The 19,337-nt window shown below is 43.2% G+C and overlaps 1 protein-coding gene across 2 annotated transcripts in view; it reads left to right on the forward strand.

Moving 5' to 3' along the window:
- The window catches only part of LOC8052826 (diacylglycerol kinase theta), a 75,333-nt gene that overhangs the window by 40,188 nt on the left and 15,808 nt on the right, over window positions 1–19,337 (forward strand). For both annotated transcript variants that reach the window (XM_029968309.4, XM_029968310.4), the window contains exons 10-19: window positions 631–772; window positions 4,429–4,571; window positions 5,606–5,670; window positions 5,774–5,924; window positions 6,350–6,534; window positions 8,184–8,308; window positions 9,847–10,104; window positions 13,574–13,768; window positions 16,558–16,713; window positions 18,042–18,207. In XM_029968309.4, the coding sequence (XP_029824169.2) occupies window positions 631–772; window positions 4,429–4,571; window positions 5,606–5,670; window positions 5,774–5,924; window positions 6,350–6,534; window positions 8,184–8,308; window positions 9,847–10,104; window positions 13,574–13,768; window positions 16,558–16,713; window positions 18,042–18,207 (1,586 nt within the window). The remainder of the gene's footprint in view (window positions 1–630; window positions 773–4,428; window positions 4,572–5,605; window positions 5,671–5,773; window positions 5,925–6,349; window positions 6,535–8,183; window positions 8,309–9,846; window positions 10,105–13,573; window positions 13,769–16,557; window positions 16,714–18,041; window positions 18,208–19,337) is intronic.

Genomic DNA, 19,337 nt, shown 5'->3' on the forward strand with positions numbered 1-19,337 from the left:
TTATCTAATTATATTCTGAAGTTTGTCATTTGACCGGGAACTCATATTTAGTGTGTTTCCCCGATAAATGTAGTGTTTTTTTCTTTGTTTTTTACCGCAAAATTAAATTGCGCATTGATGAATGCTCATTCTCCGCCCAAATGTAGCGCTAGCCGTTTGAACCAGATACCAGAGTATCAGAACTAATCGTTATATTAATCAAAAGTTACAACTGATTTTCATAAAAGTTTTAATGGGAAAATTGGGCCCGTTTTTGCCCGTTTTCGGTAACAGTCGCCGTTCAGCTCCATGTATTCGAGAGCTCCGTCGGCTGCCATTTTTTTATTAAAAATTTTAAAAAATGACCTGTAACTTTTGATTCAGAAACTGGTTGGTTCTGAAACTTTGGCATCTTGTTCGGACCGCTAGCGCTACATTTTGGCAGAGAAAGTGTTTTCGGAGATGCGTAGTTAATTTTGGTTGCGAGAACGAACCCTGTAAAAAAATTTTGAGGGGACGCCCTGTAGTTTGTTGTGATCGGCTGCCTTTTTGTTCCGCAGAGAAGTGGGCTCACATACTTTTCTTTTGTTGTTAGAATGAATGCACTCGAAAGGAGTTGCGGAGGCTCTCTAACGGATTGGAGGTTTGCAGATCCCAACGAGAAGGAACTGGGGGACTTTATGCCAGTGCAAAGCCTGACGCGGAGAGAAGGCAAGAGGCCAGCCATTTTCCTCAGGTACCGGCCTCCCAATCCAGACCAGGGCTACGTCAAGGTATTCCCTGGAAAGCTCAGGTGGGTCTCTTTCCGTTTTTGACGAAGGGGTACACATGAAAATAATTATATATTTTTTTTGTCTAAGAAAATCTTTTTCAGTCGCACTGTACGTGTTTGTGACACGTACATTGTACGTGCCTGTGACAATTTCAAAACACGCAACATCAATTCATGGAAAAAAAAATATCATCCTTGGTCTGCTTAGGCAATTGTCGACAATCGAATTAACTGATTTTTATAAAAAAAATCTGGGCATTTCATTAGTTGAAGCTAGTAGGCAGTAGTTCAATGAATAATTATAAGTCAGCAAAACAAGCTGTTGAATTATAGATGTGGAATACGCGGAAAAACCTAATAATATCGTATTTATCAGAAAATATGTTGCATTGACCTTTTTTATGAACAGACGTGTGTGTCTACCTTCCCGGGGGACCCTAGGAAACCAATCATTAAGAGTTATAAAAGGAGCCGGCGAATGGCAAAACTGAGATAACGTTTGGAATAAAACAAAATGCGAGTAAAAACATCTCTTTTCTGCGTTCTGACGTTATCGGTGCCTCGTTATTCGCCGAGCCTCTTCCGTAAATCGCAGTGATTGGCTCCTCTTCCGTGTTACAGAGGAATACACGCGCAGGCAATGTTGATAAAGAGGTCGACCTATTTTCGTATAAACACGACAGGTGTTTACGACGTAATTTTATTAGGCTTAACGGTAGGCCGTACCCTTGGGGAATTAGAAGTCCTCACAATAACGATGCGTCTCGTCTTAATATAACTGGTTCAAACTTCCCTGCGCTCAAAGAAATGCGTGCGCGTCTACTTACCCGCAAAACATTCAAAGAGCCGATCTCCGCGATGTATGCGAAATCAGCTCAGCGAATGATGAGGCGGAACATCCGTTTAGGCCTAACAATGAAGTCTGCGCTGTGGCATTACGCAATGCAAAGCGTCATGCTTTCACTGCGTAATGCAACAGCGCAGACTTAATTTAGAGGTCTAAACGGATGTTCCGCCTCATCATTCGCTAAGCTAATTTCCTAGATCGCAATGATTGGCTATTTGGGTGTTTTGCGGGTAACTAGACGCGCAGGCATTTCTCAGAGTGTGTATTTCCTTCTTTCGTGTGATTATAAATGCGTTTTCTATTTCGCACACATACACACAAAAAAAACCTGCCTCATACTGTATATTTTTACCTATTAGCCCCGAGAGCGAACACAAGCGTCGCTGCGGTCGCAGCGCCCTGATTGGGTGAGGTGTACCGTGACGTCAGGGGGAGGACTCCGCTCCGCGACCTCGCATCGGCTCGCTTCCCAGCACCGGTTTCCCGGTTTGGCGTTGTGTCCCAGAAGCTCTTCGAGGAGCTGGACTTCGTGTACCCGTTGTACAAGACGTTGAGTTAGGCTGATATTGACGTGCTACCGTACATTTTATAAGCCTGCTTGCCCCTTTTACCTTTAAAATTGGGTTACAAATACCGAAAGCTATCGGAGGAGGCAATTCCGCTGATGAACCTCCCCGTCCGTCCACACGACACAAGGCAATCTTGCAAAGGGTCGGTGAAGCGGTGGCGCAAGTGTTTCAGACGCTGGAATTCTGTTCCTCTCCTGTTCATGATTTAGGACGATATGACATCCCGCTTTCAAGGCATTTGAAGTGACATTTATACCAAGGGCCTTTGGGTGGTCGGCAAATTAGCTCGCGACCCTGACTCTGCGCTTCCACTCAGCATGCGCTGGTTCGCAGATGTTTTAAAGACCCTGCGTCTGGTGATTTTTGAAGCGCTCGTGGAACAGGGCTGTTTTACATAAATGTAGCTTCTTCGTGAATTCATTATATAGTTTATACACGTATGCAGGCATATTTCTTAAAGATGCAACATAACTGAAAATTAGTTTGTATGGTAGCAGCAAAAACGGCCGAATTGCCCCAGTTGCCTGTATAATATGTATTGAACTGCCCAAAATATGCACAGCAATAGTACCGTAATTTGGAATGTTTTTACTTTTTCCTGACATTCTTTATTCCAGCCTTGGGTATTAAAAAAATACACCGTTTAGTCTGAATTGTCATTTCCAATTAAAAGAGACTGCTGCAGGTCCCCAAAAGCTTCCTCAGCCTCCAAACTCCCTACAGCTGGACTCTCTGACAACAGAGAAAAACAGGAGTAAAAGCAAGCATTCGAACGTCTGTCCAGCGGTAGATGCAGCACTAGTAGCGGAAAATGTGGAACCTGTGAAGGGCGACAGTCTGCGTAAGAAAAGCTTCTGGTATTTTAGCTTCAGGGCAATTTCATTTAAGTAAAGTCTCAATTTTCAGGCTTAAGGGACTAATAACGAGGTAGACATCTTCGCTTACGTGTGCTATACATTTCTTGAGGGTTGATATAAACAAGTCCACAAATACCACTCGTGTAGTCCTTTGAAATACTATCCGAATCCAGCAAAGGTTAAATGCGAGCAATGTATATAAAAATGTCCTTGTTTTTTTTACTTTGCTCCTGCACTTGGGCTGTCTTACTTGTGATTCTCTCCCCATGGCCCAGACTGTATTTAGCATGTTGCCCGAGGAGCATGCAGCTTTTCTGCTTCGGCGATCTTGTTTCAAAGCAGAGATAAAAAAATAGTATACATAACCTTCGAATTCGTTCAGACCATCAACAGCATTTATTGTGCGAGATGTAAATCTATAACGATGCTCCTGCAATTGCGGCCATATTTCTTTATTTTCATATACCAGCTGCGATTCATGCGTCGCCTGCCCTGTTAAGCTTGCTTAAAATGTTGGTTGAAGTTTCACCTGTAGCTCCAGGCCATACCTCAATAAAGGCACATATAAAAATTTACACTTCCTACGAAAAACACGCCCAAAAAAAAAAATTAAATAAAAACGAGCGCGCCGACAGCTAGCGTCGTCACAGCCTCCACAGGCCGAGCCGGGCGAGTCGGGGAAAACTTCTCCTCTCGCCGTGACGTCACCCCGGTTCGCCGTAAGGGGGCACCACGCGAACTTCTCGGGGCTAATAGACTGCACCAGTTCATGAACAAGGCCTGCGTGTAGGCCTTTCAGCGGTGCTCGCGGCATAAAATCATTGCGATCCGCAAAAACCAGCGAATCGGGAGGCAGATATAATAAAATTTATATTCAAAACGGCAACACAACAAGCTGCGCAGATTTAATGATCATGACGTTGGTGCATGCAGAATCCCAACACATCTCGTTGTGTCGAATCCTGATGTTATTATTTCCTCCGTATTTGCTGGTTTCCTCACATAAGCCACCACGAGTGGCATCCGCTTCTCTATAGAAAATCAGATATCCTGAGCCCTTTTATGAACATGTGCGGCTACGGGCAAGGGAATACAGTGTACTTCTTGGTAAGTCTGTTGCCGGTTAGGAATAGCAGAACAAGCTCATCCCTCAAAGTGCTGCACCTTTTTCACTTTAGCAGACGGAATACTAGAGAGCAAGGAAGTAATAATTATACCAAGCAGAAAGATTTGTGGGATGCGTTTTTCCTGCTCTTCTTAACATTTAACAAACTATAGCTCACGTTTCTTGAAACTAGATGTATATGTCTCTTTTTCAAAGTTAGAATGTTGATCCATGGTGTTTTATTCCGGATTTCTACGCATAGACGATAATTTTATTTGCTGTCTTTTTTTTTTTCTCAGATCCGCGGATATCTACCGCGTGATTTCCGTGACGAGCGACACCAGTGTAGAGGAAATCATGATACAGGCTCTGGAAAAGTTTGGCTTGGACTCCTCCGACATCAACAAGTTCAGGCTCTCTGAAGTCACGCTGGACAAGGGCTGTACGTCAACTTCTCTAGCCGCGTTTTTCTCTGATATTGTGTACAGGATTATATCGTAATGAGCGTGTTAGTATGAGTATACTTCTAGCAGGAACAATAAAACCGTAAGAGGACGAGACACAAACGGGCACATTACCCCCGTCTGGGTCTCGTATTTTCAGTATCTTATTCCTTCTGCTAGAAATAAACAGGGTGCTTCTCTAAACACGAGTGGAATCGCTCTCGCAAAAAAGTACGCAGTGCAGAAAAAAAAAGTTGAAATCCCATTGGCTTTTGCCGAAGGGCATTTATAGAAAAATGAATAACATTTGGTATAACTTGGTTTCTAATCACTTATGAGTAATTAACTTTCTAACTAGTAAATTTAAAGGTATCGTTTCAGCTACAAACATTTGAGCATCATCGAAAACCTCTAAATCAGCGCACTTAGCAAAACTATATGGCACGTGGAGTAGTTTTGCAGAATTCCGAAAACACACTCAAATTAGACGCGTCTTAAAGTTTAGGTTTCCTATCAGAAGTCGTCTCCACGCCAGCGGTTCCGATCCCCCTTGGCGTCCCAGCTCTGAGAGTGGAAGGTGGTGTTGCTTTCTGCATAGGTAACAGGGAGTGTTAGAAAACTGTTTTCGCACATCCGAAACGGTGCGGTGGATCCTCCGGTACGAACTGCGCATGCGCTACCACATAGAATCCCATTTGCGCAGTTTGTACTGGAGGGCCCATCGTACCGTATCGAATGTGCAAAAGCGGTTCCCTGAAACTCTCTAATAGGCCCCGCTCTGTAGGCTTGAAGCGCGGGACCGTTTTCGGCCGCGCGGTTCTTACACCTAGGTTTCTAGCCCACCACACCTTAATACGAAGATTCCTTTTTTCCTAAATCCGTGTGAGTAAAGCGTGCCCCCTGCTTTGTCCTTATTAATGTTCGCTGCTCATGAACCTTGAAAACCCCAAACACGGAGCTATGTCAATACCAAGACCATAGTGAACATACGAAATGTGATAGGTAAAACAGATGATTTTTTTTTTTATTTCAGCTGTTCACGAAAGAGTGATGGACAATCAAGAGAGTCCCTGGGAGTTGCTCAGGAACATTGCGAGAGTAAGCTGGTGCCACTATTCTAATTGCATGTCGATCTGAATAGCTATGGAATGAATGTCACGCATTAGTGAATGACTTGTGATGAGAAACGTCTTTTTTACAGGAGTCCATAAGACAAAAGGACTTGACTAGGTTTTATCTTCAGCAAAAGGAAGACTGTTATAGTTCCAGTGTTGCGCTTTTCGTTGGAAACCTTCCACCGAATTTATCGCAGAGGCAGTACGAAAAAATTTTGGTAGACCTCTTAGGAAAACGTAAGTTCGTATTTTGTATTCATTTTCTTCTCTTAATTTTTCTTTGTGAGACAGACCTCGGCTTTTCTTTTTTTTTTTTTTTGCATGAACCAGCTGGCGTTTATTGCTCAGTATTTTTTGACAAACATATGTTACAATAACGTTCCAGGCCGGCATATAATTTTAGCGGTACTGGCTCAAGTAGTGCAACTATATATGTTCACGGATTGTATTGGCAGGTTACATACGTGTTATAATTGCAATGCCTGTATTCGCAGCGGTCGCTTATTCGAATGAGAAGCAATATTTTTCTCAGTGAGAAGAAGAGTGTTCACTATATGAAAAGTCTGTCGCACTCTTTCTATATTTGACAAAAAAAGCGAGAAAGAACACAAGAGAGGATCAGATTGTGTTGAATCTTGCTTAATAACTTTTGCATTTTTCAGCTTACAAATTCAAGCAAATAGGTCCCATCTACTACGAGTACGGTTCCCTGATCATCACCTACGACAATGCAGACATAGCTGTGAAAGCTTTTTACATGCTGAGGGAGTCAAGCTTCGAGGACAAGACCCTTTTAGTTCTCCTCCTACCCAACAACATTCCGGAGATGATTCCAGAGGGAGTCAGGGTGAGCCCATCGTGCTGATAATTATTTACTTTCTGCACATAAAGGTCTGTCCTGGGCATATCCATATTCGGCCGAAGTTTCGCGATTGCGGGTGCTCGTGTGGAAGGGATAAAAGAACCATTAGTTAAAAGCGTCAATGTCACTAAGTTTCCCATTTCGTGGTTTTATACACGTTGAATGGATTATCCACAAAACTAATCTCCGCTTTGTTTTCTCTGATTTCATTTGAGTAAAAATTCGTGCTCATTGTCCTGCTGATTTTATCTTTCTGGCGTATCCTGCTTTTAACGAATATTTTATTCCTTTCACTAGTCATCAATTAATGGCAGAGGCAGACTTACGTAACAAATTTTACGAACAAAACAAATTAATACTACCACTCATAAATATAACGAACGACAGGGTTTACGGTACTAAAAAGCAGAGTAAAAATCATATTTTTACTTCAAGTAAATAAATAAAAAAGTGTGATTGAAATAAAATATTTGATTAAATCAATGTAGCTATAAAATTGTTCTTCTGATGCACCAGATGGATTTTGAACTTAACATTCGTCCGAACACTGAAAGCAATGCGGAAGAAAGAATTACCGTTAAATTTATAATTCAGTTTAAGTCACAACTTTCTTTGAATAAAGCACGCCATAGTAGAACAGAAACAGCTTAATATATTTCTGTTTTGATTTGCCTAAAAGACTACTGCTGTGTGCTCGCGTTCAGCCGGATAGGAAGTTTTGTTACTTGGTGATTTCTTGATTTAAATACCAAACAAATGCACATAGAGAGCCTAAAATGATTTACAAACGGTAAACAAAAAATATGTTGGTATGCTTATTTGTGTGAAAAGGTTTGGTTTCATTTATTACAGTGAAAGCGGTCTGATTTAGATCACGATTTAAATCATGATTTACTTCACAATTTAAAGCATCTATAAAGCCACACTAAAAACGTAGTGTTGAAATGCAGAGCCGTGTTTCTCTGACGTTATTAAAATAACCAATACTGGCTACAGAAACGAACAGCACGGTGCTTGTGAAGGATGACAGTTGATGCTTCCAGACCTGCAGGTGCATTCGTGCTGTTCAAATATTTTCTCAGGTTGCCAAGGAAAAACCGGGGATGACTAAGCTTTGCTAGCTCTCACTTATGAGAGCGAGACCCTTTCGAAATACCTATTTTTAATTTGGCCCCGGGGATTTCATTGCCATAAACTCAAACCGAAAGTAGTGAAACGGATATTGCGTTTTGACTCTTGCTTTGTTCGGCTCTGAAAGTAAATATGTTGCGTATGAAGGGGTGCGTGCATGCGCTCGCACATACGAGGAGAAGAGGCGAACATATTTCAAGGTTTGTTTCAAGCTGGCTTACAAGTATAATGCGAATCACAAACTACTAAACGACATGCTTTTAATGCGCATCAATTCATCCAAAATGAGTTCTAAGTAGCCGGCTATATAAGTAAGAGGCGTTTTGCGCACTGTTTTTTTCAGTTATGTCTATTACTTTGGCTCCTTGTCTCTACACAATGACTTGAAAAAGTCAGTTTTGTTACGTGCGACCGTGCTCACGTGTGAGGATCTCAAGAAATTTATTAGTTATATTAATGATGCATACGGATGTAACTAATCAAATGGAACGTTTCGCTTGCAGCCGTTGCTTGTATTTGTCAACGTTAAGAGCGGAGGTTGCCAAGGTCTAGAGCTCATCACCTCTTTCCGAAAAATGCTGAACCCTTACCAAGTTTACGACCTTGAAAACAGTGGACCCTTACCCGGGTAAGTTGGAAGGACGGCACACAGTCCACGCTGCAATGTTGATCATGGTACGGCCACGGGGCACGGGAGGTTGCATCACGTGATTACCTCTCGCGGGATTGTTCTTTCTGTAGACATCACAACAACCAAATATTTTAAACTAGTCTCACTTTTGAAATATTATTATTCTTAGGTAGTATCTAGTCGATCATACGAACAAAATTGCAAAAAGGAATGACCGGTAGTCTGCTTCCTTCATGCATTGTGCGTATTACACAGTATGCATGGTCAAGTTGTCAGAAAAATTCAAACGCTTCGTGATAGTTCCCCAGTTTCTGGTAGCTTACTTTGCATGTGACTCTCATACCCCACCGTATTATAATGCGTTGCTCCATTGTATGGCATTCTTGGATTAGGATATTCCGGTACGTTTTTGTTTCACGGAAAAGATAAGCGCCTAATCAAAATAAACTTCATAACAAAAAAAAAAAAAAAAAAAAAAAAGATCAGAATGTACAGTGCACAAACGACTCCCCTCTATCATGAAGGGGTGTATTCCTTCATGTTTCATTCCTGTTGAATTATTTTAATTTGAGGTTTCTCTTGTGTTAGACACAGAAACACTTTTTAATGACCTTGGGATGAACTATATTTAAGCTGCTTATGTAGATCGGAATTTTGAAAAAAAATGAAGTCAGTAAATCCTTAAATTCATTTTTTTGGAAATTAAAAAAAAAAAAAAAAAGTCACGGCGGGCGTTTTTGTTGGGCAGCGGCGTTTCCACCAGTGACGTCTCCGTGGTCTTGGCTAGCCACGATGTTCAAGGCTAAGGGAGTGAGACACAACCGGAACATCGTCTTCATGCTCCTGCTTTGTTGTGCAAGAAAAAAGCAGCACATCACCCACTAGCTACTGAAAATAATAATAAAAAAATCACACAAAAGGAATTGATTGAACATTTTTGAAACGTGTATATTCTCATGCGCAGGCACAACGGTTATTTTCTACCACGGCAATGGTTGACTGTATAATTATTAAGGGATTCTTCCAGTCAACAGGACAAGTCTTACGAGTGACGTCAGTGATGTGCAAATTAAGCATCGCTGAAATTGAGTTTAAAAAGAGCAAGAAAACCTTGGTGACGTCGACGTTGAAGGGCAAGCTAGCTATCGCGTCAGTCTATCCTCGTCCCAAAAGGAAACCGTATATAGAATATAACTGCAACAGAAACAGCTGCTTAATTGAACGTCAATGCTACGAGAAATCTAATGCGTTCGTTTTAAGTTACATCAATGCTTTACTTTGGAGCCACAGTTATGCGTTGTCTTGGAGCAGGAGAAGTGAGTAACTTACTTTATTGCTTTTTTTGGAATAACAAGTAACCATACTTGGTTACTTCTTGTCCCCCTTTCGTGCAATGCCCATCAAATCTACACAATATAATGGCCGAGCTGGGTGAGAGGTTACGCTGAGGACATACACGAACCACCGCTGTTTATTGTCAACTTTTGCGATCTTTTTTCTGTCTCTCTTTCTGATGAAGTTCTGTGCCGTCGCAGGTTGTATGTGTTCCGCCACGTGCGGGACTACAAGATCCTGGTGTGCGGCGGTGACGGCACGGTCGGCTGGGTGTTGCAGTGCCTGGACAACGTAGGCCAGGACTCCGAGTGCCAGTCCCCGCCGTGCGCAATCGTGCCCCTGGGCACGGGCAACGACCTTGCCCGTGTGCTGCGATGGGGACCCGGCTACACTGGTGGCGAGGACCCCCTCACTTTGCTCAGGGACGTCATCGATGCCGAGGAGATTCGCCTGGACAGGTAATTCTGTCCCTCGAGACCCGCACTGCTCGTGGTGGAACCGCTTGCTATTTTTTCTGTCCCTCGTGCCTCAACATAACGTTATTCTCAACAGGAATAGACGCCAAGGCTGACCTGCAGCATTGGTTCTACGAAAGTAAATTAGTCTTTATTTATAGTTATTTAGACAGGGTGACTTTGGAATGCCAAATTTTGGCAACACTGTTACACGCCGTACTCTGCGAGCTCGGAGTTTTCAACGTGCACCGAGCAGTAGGGATACACGACTGCACGCCGGCATACGATGCTCATTTAAATAGAAACGGGGATGGACGGGCATTACACCCCTAGTTTCTGGGTTCTGTAACGCAAGCATCCGCTCCTCGTGCTCCGAGTAGCGGTGCGCTAACACACTATGTCACCGATCCCTGCACGTCGCTCTTATGTCAGGGATATCGGATATGAGCAGGAGAAAGTGACTACAAATGAAGGAGGCTAGAGAAATGTCCCATACAAATTATTTTTAAGCTGTCACTACGATTACGGTGGCTTAGGAAACAAGCTGGGTTACCATATCACGTTATGGTATCATCTCATTGAAATGCTCGCAACACTGAAGCAGCATTCGATTATAAGGACGAAGTAGTAAAATTTCTAGGTAAAGAACGGGTGTAATTAAACGTCACCTGCATTTTTTGAAATACTGGTGGTTGGAGTAACGGGTACAGTGAACTGTTTTGCGCGTAGGGCATGGCCGATGTTAGGTTCCGGAGGGAGGGACCAGAACGCAGGAACGTCAAGCCGGAGTAGGGTTTTAGATGATATAATTAAAAAGATGAGAAGATGAATGGTAGCTCTCGGCTCAACCAGACCGAGTGCTCCTCTGGTTGCGCGCCGCGCCTGGTCCCGCGCTCCCCTTTTTATATGCGGTCCGTTGATGTACGTCACGGCTTACGCCGCCTTCGCTCCGGTTGATTCTTAGAGCGGGAGGTGGTAGCGACAGCAATTTGGCTGCAGCCAGTTGTTCAGGATGGCGCGAGTCTTTCGGTAATAGTTGATGAAGAAGTAGTCTCGCGCCGTGGCATGCTTGCGGATGGTAAGTGCCCGGGTCCTGTGGTCTGCACTGCAGGTCAGTGGTTCCACTTCTTAACACCGGCTACTGCGACTCGACTTTTAGTGCAAATTCTGCAAATTTGGACTCACCTCTGATTATTGCTTTGAGAGCAACTTTAAAGTAAAAGTTACAATAATAATTATTATAAGTTTATTCACAAAGAAAACATACTTGCGTGCTTGTGTGTGAGTACTTACAGTCCAGCATAGGGGGATCAAATTTAACAAATCGGAAGTATGTAAAACTAAGTTGATACAACTGATTTGAGTCCTATCTATTTATCAGAGTAATTTGCCGCGATTTACGTTTCTCAAGTTACCTTTACCCAGTTAAAAAAAAATAACTGCATACATTTCTACACGCGAAGTGCAAACCGTCGCGACGTACAGAAGCCTAATCAGCAATGGTGTCTAACAGTGCTTTGGTTTGGGCTAGCTGGACTGTATGCTTTGATTAAACTGAGCTGCCGTGGATTGCAAACAACGACGATGTGTCGTTATTTCAAATCCTTCGCAGCGCAGTTTAAACAAAGCCCCAGTAAAGGGTCCGGAAAACGTGGCACTTAAAACGACAATTCGCATGCTCACAGTCCCAGCGCCGATCATGTTAAGAGTGCTACGGCCTTGTCGGGTTAGGTTGTATCGACCGGACCTTCGCCTACCGCACTGAAAATGCAAACGTAAATGTTAGTTTCGCATTTTGCGTATCAGGTAACGTAATTATTCAAACGTGAAAGGAAACTCGAATGTTTCTTTTTAAATAAATGTTATTCGTTTGCTATCAGCCCCTTTAGCTTCCTCCGTAATACCCATGAATTCCCACGGATATTCCCAGGGCACTGAACTTATAACTTATCCACATAGTTCATGCTGTTTTCTTTCAATTTGCCTTGTGTTTCGTTTTAGTTTTCGCTTCCTCAGCCTTTTGTCGTGTTAATCCCATGTACGATACAAGAACCTACGTCGGCAACATGATTTCTTGCCCAGCAGAAGCAACTCCCAAAGATAAAGCTTTGAACTCAGGATTCTCACCTTCAGAAAATATCACCATTAATATAACCCGATTTCCTCAGACGGCTGCTGAAGAAATCGCAAGGCAAGAACTCGTAAAAAACGTTTCTTTCGACATATTGAGTTCTAATAAATTCCGTCTGAATTGGGAAAGGAGGAGGACACTGGTGTTTGCTCTATTGTTTTTTTTTTAAATTACCAAGACATTAGGGTGATGGTGCCCTTTTAATTGATGTTATCACGACAGTAGTCCTATAAATAAATCAAAGCTAAAGTCGCCAGCGGCAAAATTGCGAGTTTACAAAAGGCAGAGAGCACAAGATGCTTTCTGTACAAAATCTGTCGATTCCTTCCCTTGACGCGAACCTGATTGCTGCGCACGCCCAGTGCCCACACGTGGTGTGGGTAAACGCGGACCTGCTTGTCAACATTTTGTTGGTATATATCAGGGGTGACCATGTTGACCCGGCCTAAGAGCCGCAAACAAAACCACGAAACTTTCAAGAGCCGTGGGGGGGGGGGGGGGGGGCAAACTTTTGTCCAGAACAATAGAAACGAAACTCAAACACCTTTCAATTTATCTGAGTCAAAAGCAGTCCAACTGCACGTAAGATAGCAGTAGCCCAAAACTACCAGACTGCAACCTGTCTTTCGATTTAAAACGCGTTCCATTTCTCTCTTTTTGGAGAAGTGCTCGTGTGACAGGGAGGGAGGTGGGGGAGTGGGGGGGGGGGGGGGGAGAAGGGGAGCCGCGGGCCGCACTTTAACACGCGAAGAGCCGCAGCTTGAGCACCCCTGGTCTACATCCTTGGTTATATAGTGCAATGCTACTAGTGTACAATGATTTTGTAAGGGCGTGTAAACCCAGAAAAGACACATTTCTAGTGGTCCTTTTTTTTACTTTTCTCCCCACATCCTGTAACGAATGGCGTCAGCTAAACGTTCACGTGATTTTATTCGATTTGATGAAAGCAGTCTTTTTCGCTAAGTCATTCACAGCTCAAGGAATGCTGGGCGTGGCCTAACATCTTCTCACCTCGTGATTGGTTCTTTGGCTTTCTTGTGGGCTAATGCCGCATTCTCGTTTGCTGCGGTCCAAGAGGCCCGGGACTTGCCACACCTTGCCTTTCTTAGCCTTCCCTCGACAATAGGGCAGTCCAATATTTGTCTTCTGCGCCCTGCGTTCTTTTTCGACTGGGCTGTAGATGGCGTTCTCAACACGCGCAGTAGCTTTCTATCAGCATGCGTCCACGGCTCAGCGACTCGGTACATTTTAACTCCTGGGTGATAGGCGTTAAAAAGGTGTACAGACAGCTTACATTGCGAGGAACCTACACGTAATTTCCCGAACGGTCCGAACCCGCAGGTGGACGGTGGTCTTCCACTCGGATGAGAAGCCGGAGGAGAAGCCAGGATCGTTGACCAACAGCTCGGGATCAACGTCCGAGGACAACACGGCCATCTTCGTCATGAACAATTACTTTGGCATTGGCATTGATGCAGACCTCTGCCTCGACTTCCACAACGCACGCGAAGAGAACCCAAACAAATTCAACAGCAGGTAAGGGCTCCCGGCGAGGCAACACTTGCCTCCCGCAAGCCGCCCCTTGAGTAACAAACAGAGCCTCGCTTTAAACACTGTTTAGTCTGAGCTCAGGAGCCTGGTGTAGTGTAACTCTCGGTTCAAGAGAGGCAGCTAGAGGAAGCTTAGCGGAGGGACAGGAATAGAACGATGAATGAATCTATATATAGTCTCGAGTCACGGCAGGGCGAAGAAAAGGAGAGCAGGGTAAATGCCGGTCTGTAGGAGACCGTTAGACACAGCAAAAGCAGTCTTGGATACTTGCCCGAGCCAATAGATGACCTCCAGGATATCGATGTAAATTTAACTTATTTATCACTGATGAGATGGCTTTACACTCATCAAGAGTAGGAAAGTGATTTTGTCTGAAGTCATTCAATAATATACAGAGGACCGCACGTTATGTACCTTCGCCACTTCATCCCGATGAAAGGACTTCCATCATGAAGTGGCCGTGCTTACCGTTGCGCTAAATGTATGCGTGCATACTACACTGCCATGTGACTCGTATCACCGTTCATTTATCTTCAATTAATCAGCTTTTTAAATGATAATTGAAGCCTTCTCGTGGTCTAAAGGACGCGCTCTCCCGCTGGCAAAAGGAAGTCCACATTTTTCTTATTGAAAACATTTAGCCGTTGCACAACTTTACCACTCCCTGCTCATTGGCTAATTTTATTGAAATAAGGTAAATGAATGGCGCTCTAAGCACAGTCCGTGTAAATATGAGTTGGCCCAGACTAGTGTCTAGACAACCGGGGTAAAATGCCGCATATGGTATATCCGGCATTTTAAGTTTTAAATTGACTGGCACATTACCACTAAAGTGACTGGCACATTACCAGTTTTAAATTGACTGGCACATTGCCGCGTCCAGTACATCGAGGAGCATTGTGCCTTCAAGAATGCCTGAATGGTGTGGACGTCATAATAATAATAATAATTGGGGTTGTATGGATGTTTGGACAGCGTGTAGTTCGTCAGCCATTCCGAAGTTGCGACGAGTCACTCGCTGTAGATGAGAAATTTAGGTGTGGACTTCGGTGTCTGAAACGCTGTGTGCCCTTTGGAAGAAGAGTGTCTTTTTTTAATTGAGGTTTCACGTAGTTCGAAGAAATTGTGGTGCACTGTCGTCATTTTTTTTTTTTTTTTGTAAACGGTCGTTTATTCTAGCTAATCGTGGCTGGCTTAGGTGCATAAGGTGCGAGACACATGCATCATGAAACGTTTGGCGCGTTATCAATCACTGGCATATCATTGCGATTAACAGAAAGGGTCCAGCAAATGACAAGACATTGAAGGCTGATTTAAAGAACACAATTTGCGCAAAAAAGTGAGCATGGCTTATCGCTTGTTCAATGCCCCTGAGCAGAATGTTTTGCAATTAGCCCGTTTTTTACGTCACGATTCGCTGGACACTTTCCATGGTCCTTGGTGATTGGCAGAACGTATACCTTGGAGGGGGGAGACGTTCCAACATTTTATTGGGGTTATATTGGTTGTTGTACATCACAACGTTACCGAGCACCTTCAATTGTAAATGCACCAAGTGGTGAGAAATTAAAAAATACTAGCTCACTAACGTTTCAAACGCTTTTTTCTTATTTTTAGGCCAGTTATCACTGTAATAAGGTTGAAATGTACGGTGACTTGCTTTCTCTAACCGAAATACAGCAGTCAGTTAGCGTACAGCGTTTTTATGATTATGCGTGCTCAGCCATCGCCAATCGATCAATACTTGGTCCGAGAAAAAGAGCTCCACCGGGTCTGTTACGGGACTAAATATTTGATAACTACAAGGCTCAAAACCAAATACAAAGTGTAAACAAAAATATTGACAATTTTTTTTTTCTTTTTACCGCAAAAATAAATTACGCATCACCGAACAATCATTCTTCGCCCAAATATAGAGCTATAGTGGTTCGAACCAAATGCCATACATTCAGAACTATCCGTTAATTCATTTACAAGTTATAAGTGATTTCTTAAAATTTTCATTTGAAAAATGGCGGCCGACAGAACTCTCGAATACACAAAGCTGAATGGCCTAAGATAACGAAAACAAGCAAAAACGGACCCCAATTTTCCATTTAAAATTTTCATAAAATCATTTATATCGTGGATGAGAAAACGGTGAGTTTTGAAAAGTTGGCATCTGTTTCGAACCGCTAGCCGCTACATCGGGGTGGAGAACCAGAGTTCGGCAACGAGTAGCTTATTTTTGGTGGGGAGAAAACTTTTTAGTTTTTTTGGCGGGAAAACCTTGTAGTTATGTGCACTGATTGTACACTCTAGTCACTGACAGCATAAAAAACGCAAACCCGAGCATATCGTTACCGCTCCGCAGCCAATAGGGAGTTTTAGGGAACCGTTTTTCCACATCCGATACGGTACGATGGGCCCTCCGGTTGGAACTGCGCATGCGCCACCACAGAAAGCTCGCATATGCGCAGTGCGTACCGAAACGCCCATCGTACGGTATCGGATGTGCAAAAAAGATTCCCTAAAACACCCTAATGAAATTGCAGCATTCGCCGATAAGAACGCCGGTGAACGGGTCAAGAAACAAGGGGCGTGAACAGCCACTGCCGTCGGAAGTTTTGGCGGGAAAACCGATATTGTTGAAAACGCGGTGCTGAGTCAGACAGTTTGCATTTTATTGATTACTCCCAGAGCCGTAGTTCTGGTCGGCATGTTAAGCTCAAGTCGGTTAACTTCCTAGATATTGTGTGGAATGTGTTACATGTGGAGGAACGTACACGTTGCAGACTGCACAACAAGGGTGTGTACGTGAAAATGGGGCTTCGCAAAATGGTGAGCAGGAAGACCTGGAAGGATCTGCACAAAGAGGTTCGCCTGGAAGTGGACGGGAAAGTGATCGATCTGCCTCCGGTGGAGGGGATCATCATTCTCAATATTCTCAGGTGGGAAGCCTTCTCACTCTTTCGAACAAAATATTGTGCAAAAGCTGTTTTCTTTTTTTTTTTTTTTATTGTGCAATGGTGAATAAGTGAATTAGGCCTAAACTTTTGATAGGATACACTTCCTTTTTTATACTTCGGATTAATTGACGCGTCATTCGTGTTAGATCCAAATTTAAAAGAAGACAAAAACTTCTAGAACTATTCATGTGAAATTTGTTACTTTATTCCAAGTATCTAGTACATTTTAAACTTTGCTTGTTTTGTTTGTATTCATACATCTTGCGGTGCCAGTGTAAGGACAGAAATGTTAGAGTAGCCATGGAACATACTTTTTCGAAAAGGTCGTCGTTGCCTATGTTGTACTTCAGCCATAACTATTAGTTTGTCTGTAAAATATAAAGACAGCGCACAAAGCACACGGACTGATGAAAGAAGTAAATAAGACAGGCGCTAGTGTTTGTGATTGCAATAAAGACTCCGACGATATTTGTTTGATTGTTAGCGAACGCACACATAAAGCTATTGCTTTACATGACACGCCTCAACCTTCTTTAATCCGTCAGTGTTTTGGATGATTCTGAAGTCCAAGGCAATTAATTACCCTGTACCTTTCAGAGCCACTGCTGGTCGGTTCGTTTGGCGCTGCTTTTAGAGTGCAGCTCTTAGGCGCCCAATTTCGGATTGAGCGGCGCCGGCGTAGCCGCCTGCGTTGCATTATGGGACGTTTCCCTGCTAAAGTTAGCGAGGAAATTTTCCCACTAAATTTAGCGGGGAAATTTTTCCGCTAAAGTTAACGGGGAAATTTTTCCGCAAAAATTAAGCGGAGAAATTTATCCTCTAAATTTAGCTGGGAATTGGACGTCACGTAACCTCAACACCAATTCAGATTCCTCGCTAAATGTAGAGGGGAATATGACGTCATGACTTCGTGTCACGTCACCGACGAACAAATTCAGTGGCAGGAGGAGAAGAGGAAAGGAGGAGGGAAGAAAGAGGAGGAGGACGAGGAAAGGAGGGCGAGGAGCATGGAAGGAGGAGAGGAGGAGGCCAGTGTAGGAGGAGAGAAGGGGTGTAGGAGGGGAGGAGGTTATGGAGGCGGAGGATTCATACCCTCATTTCCGTACCCTCCCCTCCTCCACCTTAAGAGCTGCGCTCTATTTTCGCAGTACACAGATTTGTAAACGTCTTTTATCAATCAAAATTTTATCAATTTATTACGAGCAAATTAAGTCAGAACTATTCTGGATTTAGCTTATTTTTAAAGGCGCATAGTTTTGACTCTACATCACAGAATGCTCACTCGGCTGTCTTGTGTCTCTCCTACTTAGTTGGGGTTCCGGTGCTAATCCATGGGGCCCCGAGAAAGAGGACATGTTCTCAAAGCCGACCCACTACGACGGCATGCTCGAAATCGTCGGCGTCACGGGCGTCGTGCACATGGGTCAGATCCAGAGCGGGCTGCGCAGCGCCATCCGCATCGCACAGGGTGGTCATGTGAGCTACTTTATTTACTCGCCTCTCTTTTTTTAACGCTGCTCTAGCACGCACTCGCAATGGGAACATTTCCGACGAATACATCTGACTGAATCATTTAAAGAGTAGTTATAGGTGTAAACAGGTGTAATTATGCTGCACCCTAAAAAGAGACTGTGTGTTTGCTTTTCTGCGCAACATGGAGGCAGCGCCACTGACGGCGAACTACAGACGGGTCCCACCAAATGGCGAATCTCAGAATTCGATTAAATCTCGAAAACGAGATCTGCGGAGGCAAACTGTGTGAATGAAACGTCATTCTCATTGCCCCTTCGCACATCGCTTTTTTTTCATGTCTAACTTTGTTCTGTGCTTCGTCATTCGTTGGTATCACCTTTTTGTTCACCATGATTTGGACGCCTCCGTACTCTACAAAAAAAATTGAACTGAGATTTTTTATCTTAAGAGTGCGACAACCGACGCTGGTCTGCCAAAGTAGTTGTTCCGTCGTAGACATTGAACAAAACACTGCTAGAGACCGACGCGGGAAGTGTTTTAAATAGGGCAGACAAAAGTAATTTGTTTAAAAAATATTCGAGTCAAATTTATTTTATTTAAGTTACACTAATATTATTTAAATAACTTAATTAAACTGGACTGATTTTGTTACCACAAGTGTTTTCTTAAACATGGCAGGTTGATTTTTAAATTCGTGAATCTGCTCGATCATTTAAAACTATGCGGAAAAAAATTCAGTGTAAATTTAACTGTAGTGTAAAGTATGGTTCAAGCATAAACTTTCCATTTCGGATCCAAACCATGCCATTGTCTTTGTTAGAAGAAAAAGTAGCTTGATCTTTTTAGTTGGGGAAAAAGCTTTACTTTTTTTAATCCTTCAGTAAATCAAGACTTGAGTCGCTGATGATTTTACTTATTTGAAACCGTCGTGAAACCTGCTTCCGGCTATTTTTTATCTCTTCTCGTGCTTGCGTCTAACCGAATTGTTTCCGTCAGCTTCGTACACATGGTGCCGCCAGTATGATAGAACGGCGTAATCATGTGGCAAGTTTGCATACTATGACGTCTGGCGTTATTATTTTTGATAACAAGAAATTCAAACATAATTAACAAGCACATTTTAATGGGAATAA

The sequence above is a fragment of the Ixodes scapularis genome, unplaced genomic scaffold (genome assembly GCF_016920785.2).
Source record: "Ixodes scapularis isolate PalLabHiFi unplaced genomic scaffold, ASM1692078v2 PGA_scaffold2__306_contigs__length_199485367, whole genome shotgun sequence".
Taxonomy (NCBI): Eukaryota; Metazoa; Arthropoda; class Arachnida; order Ixodida; family Ixodidae; genus Ixodes; species Ixodes scapularis.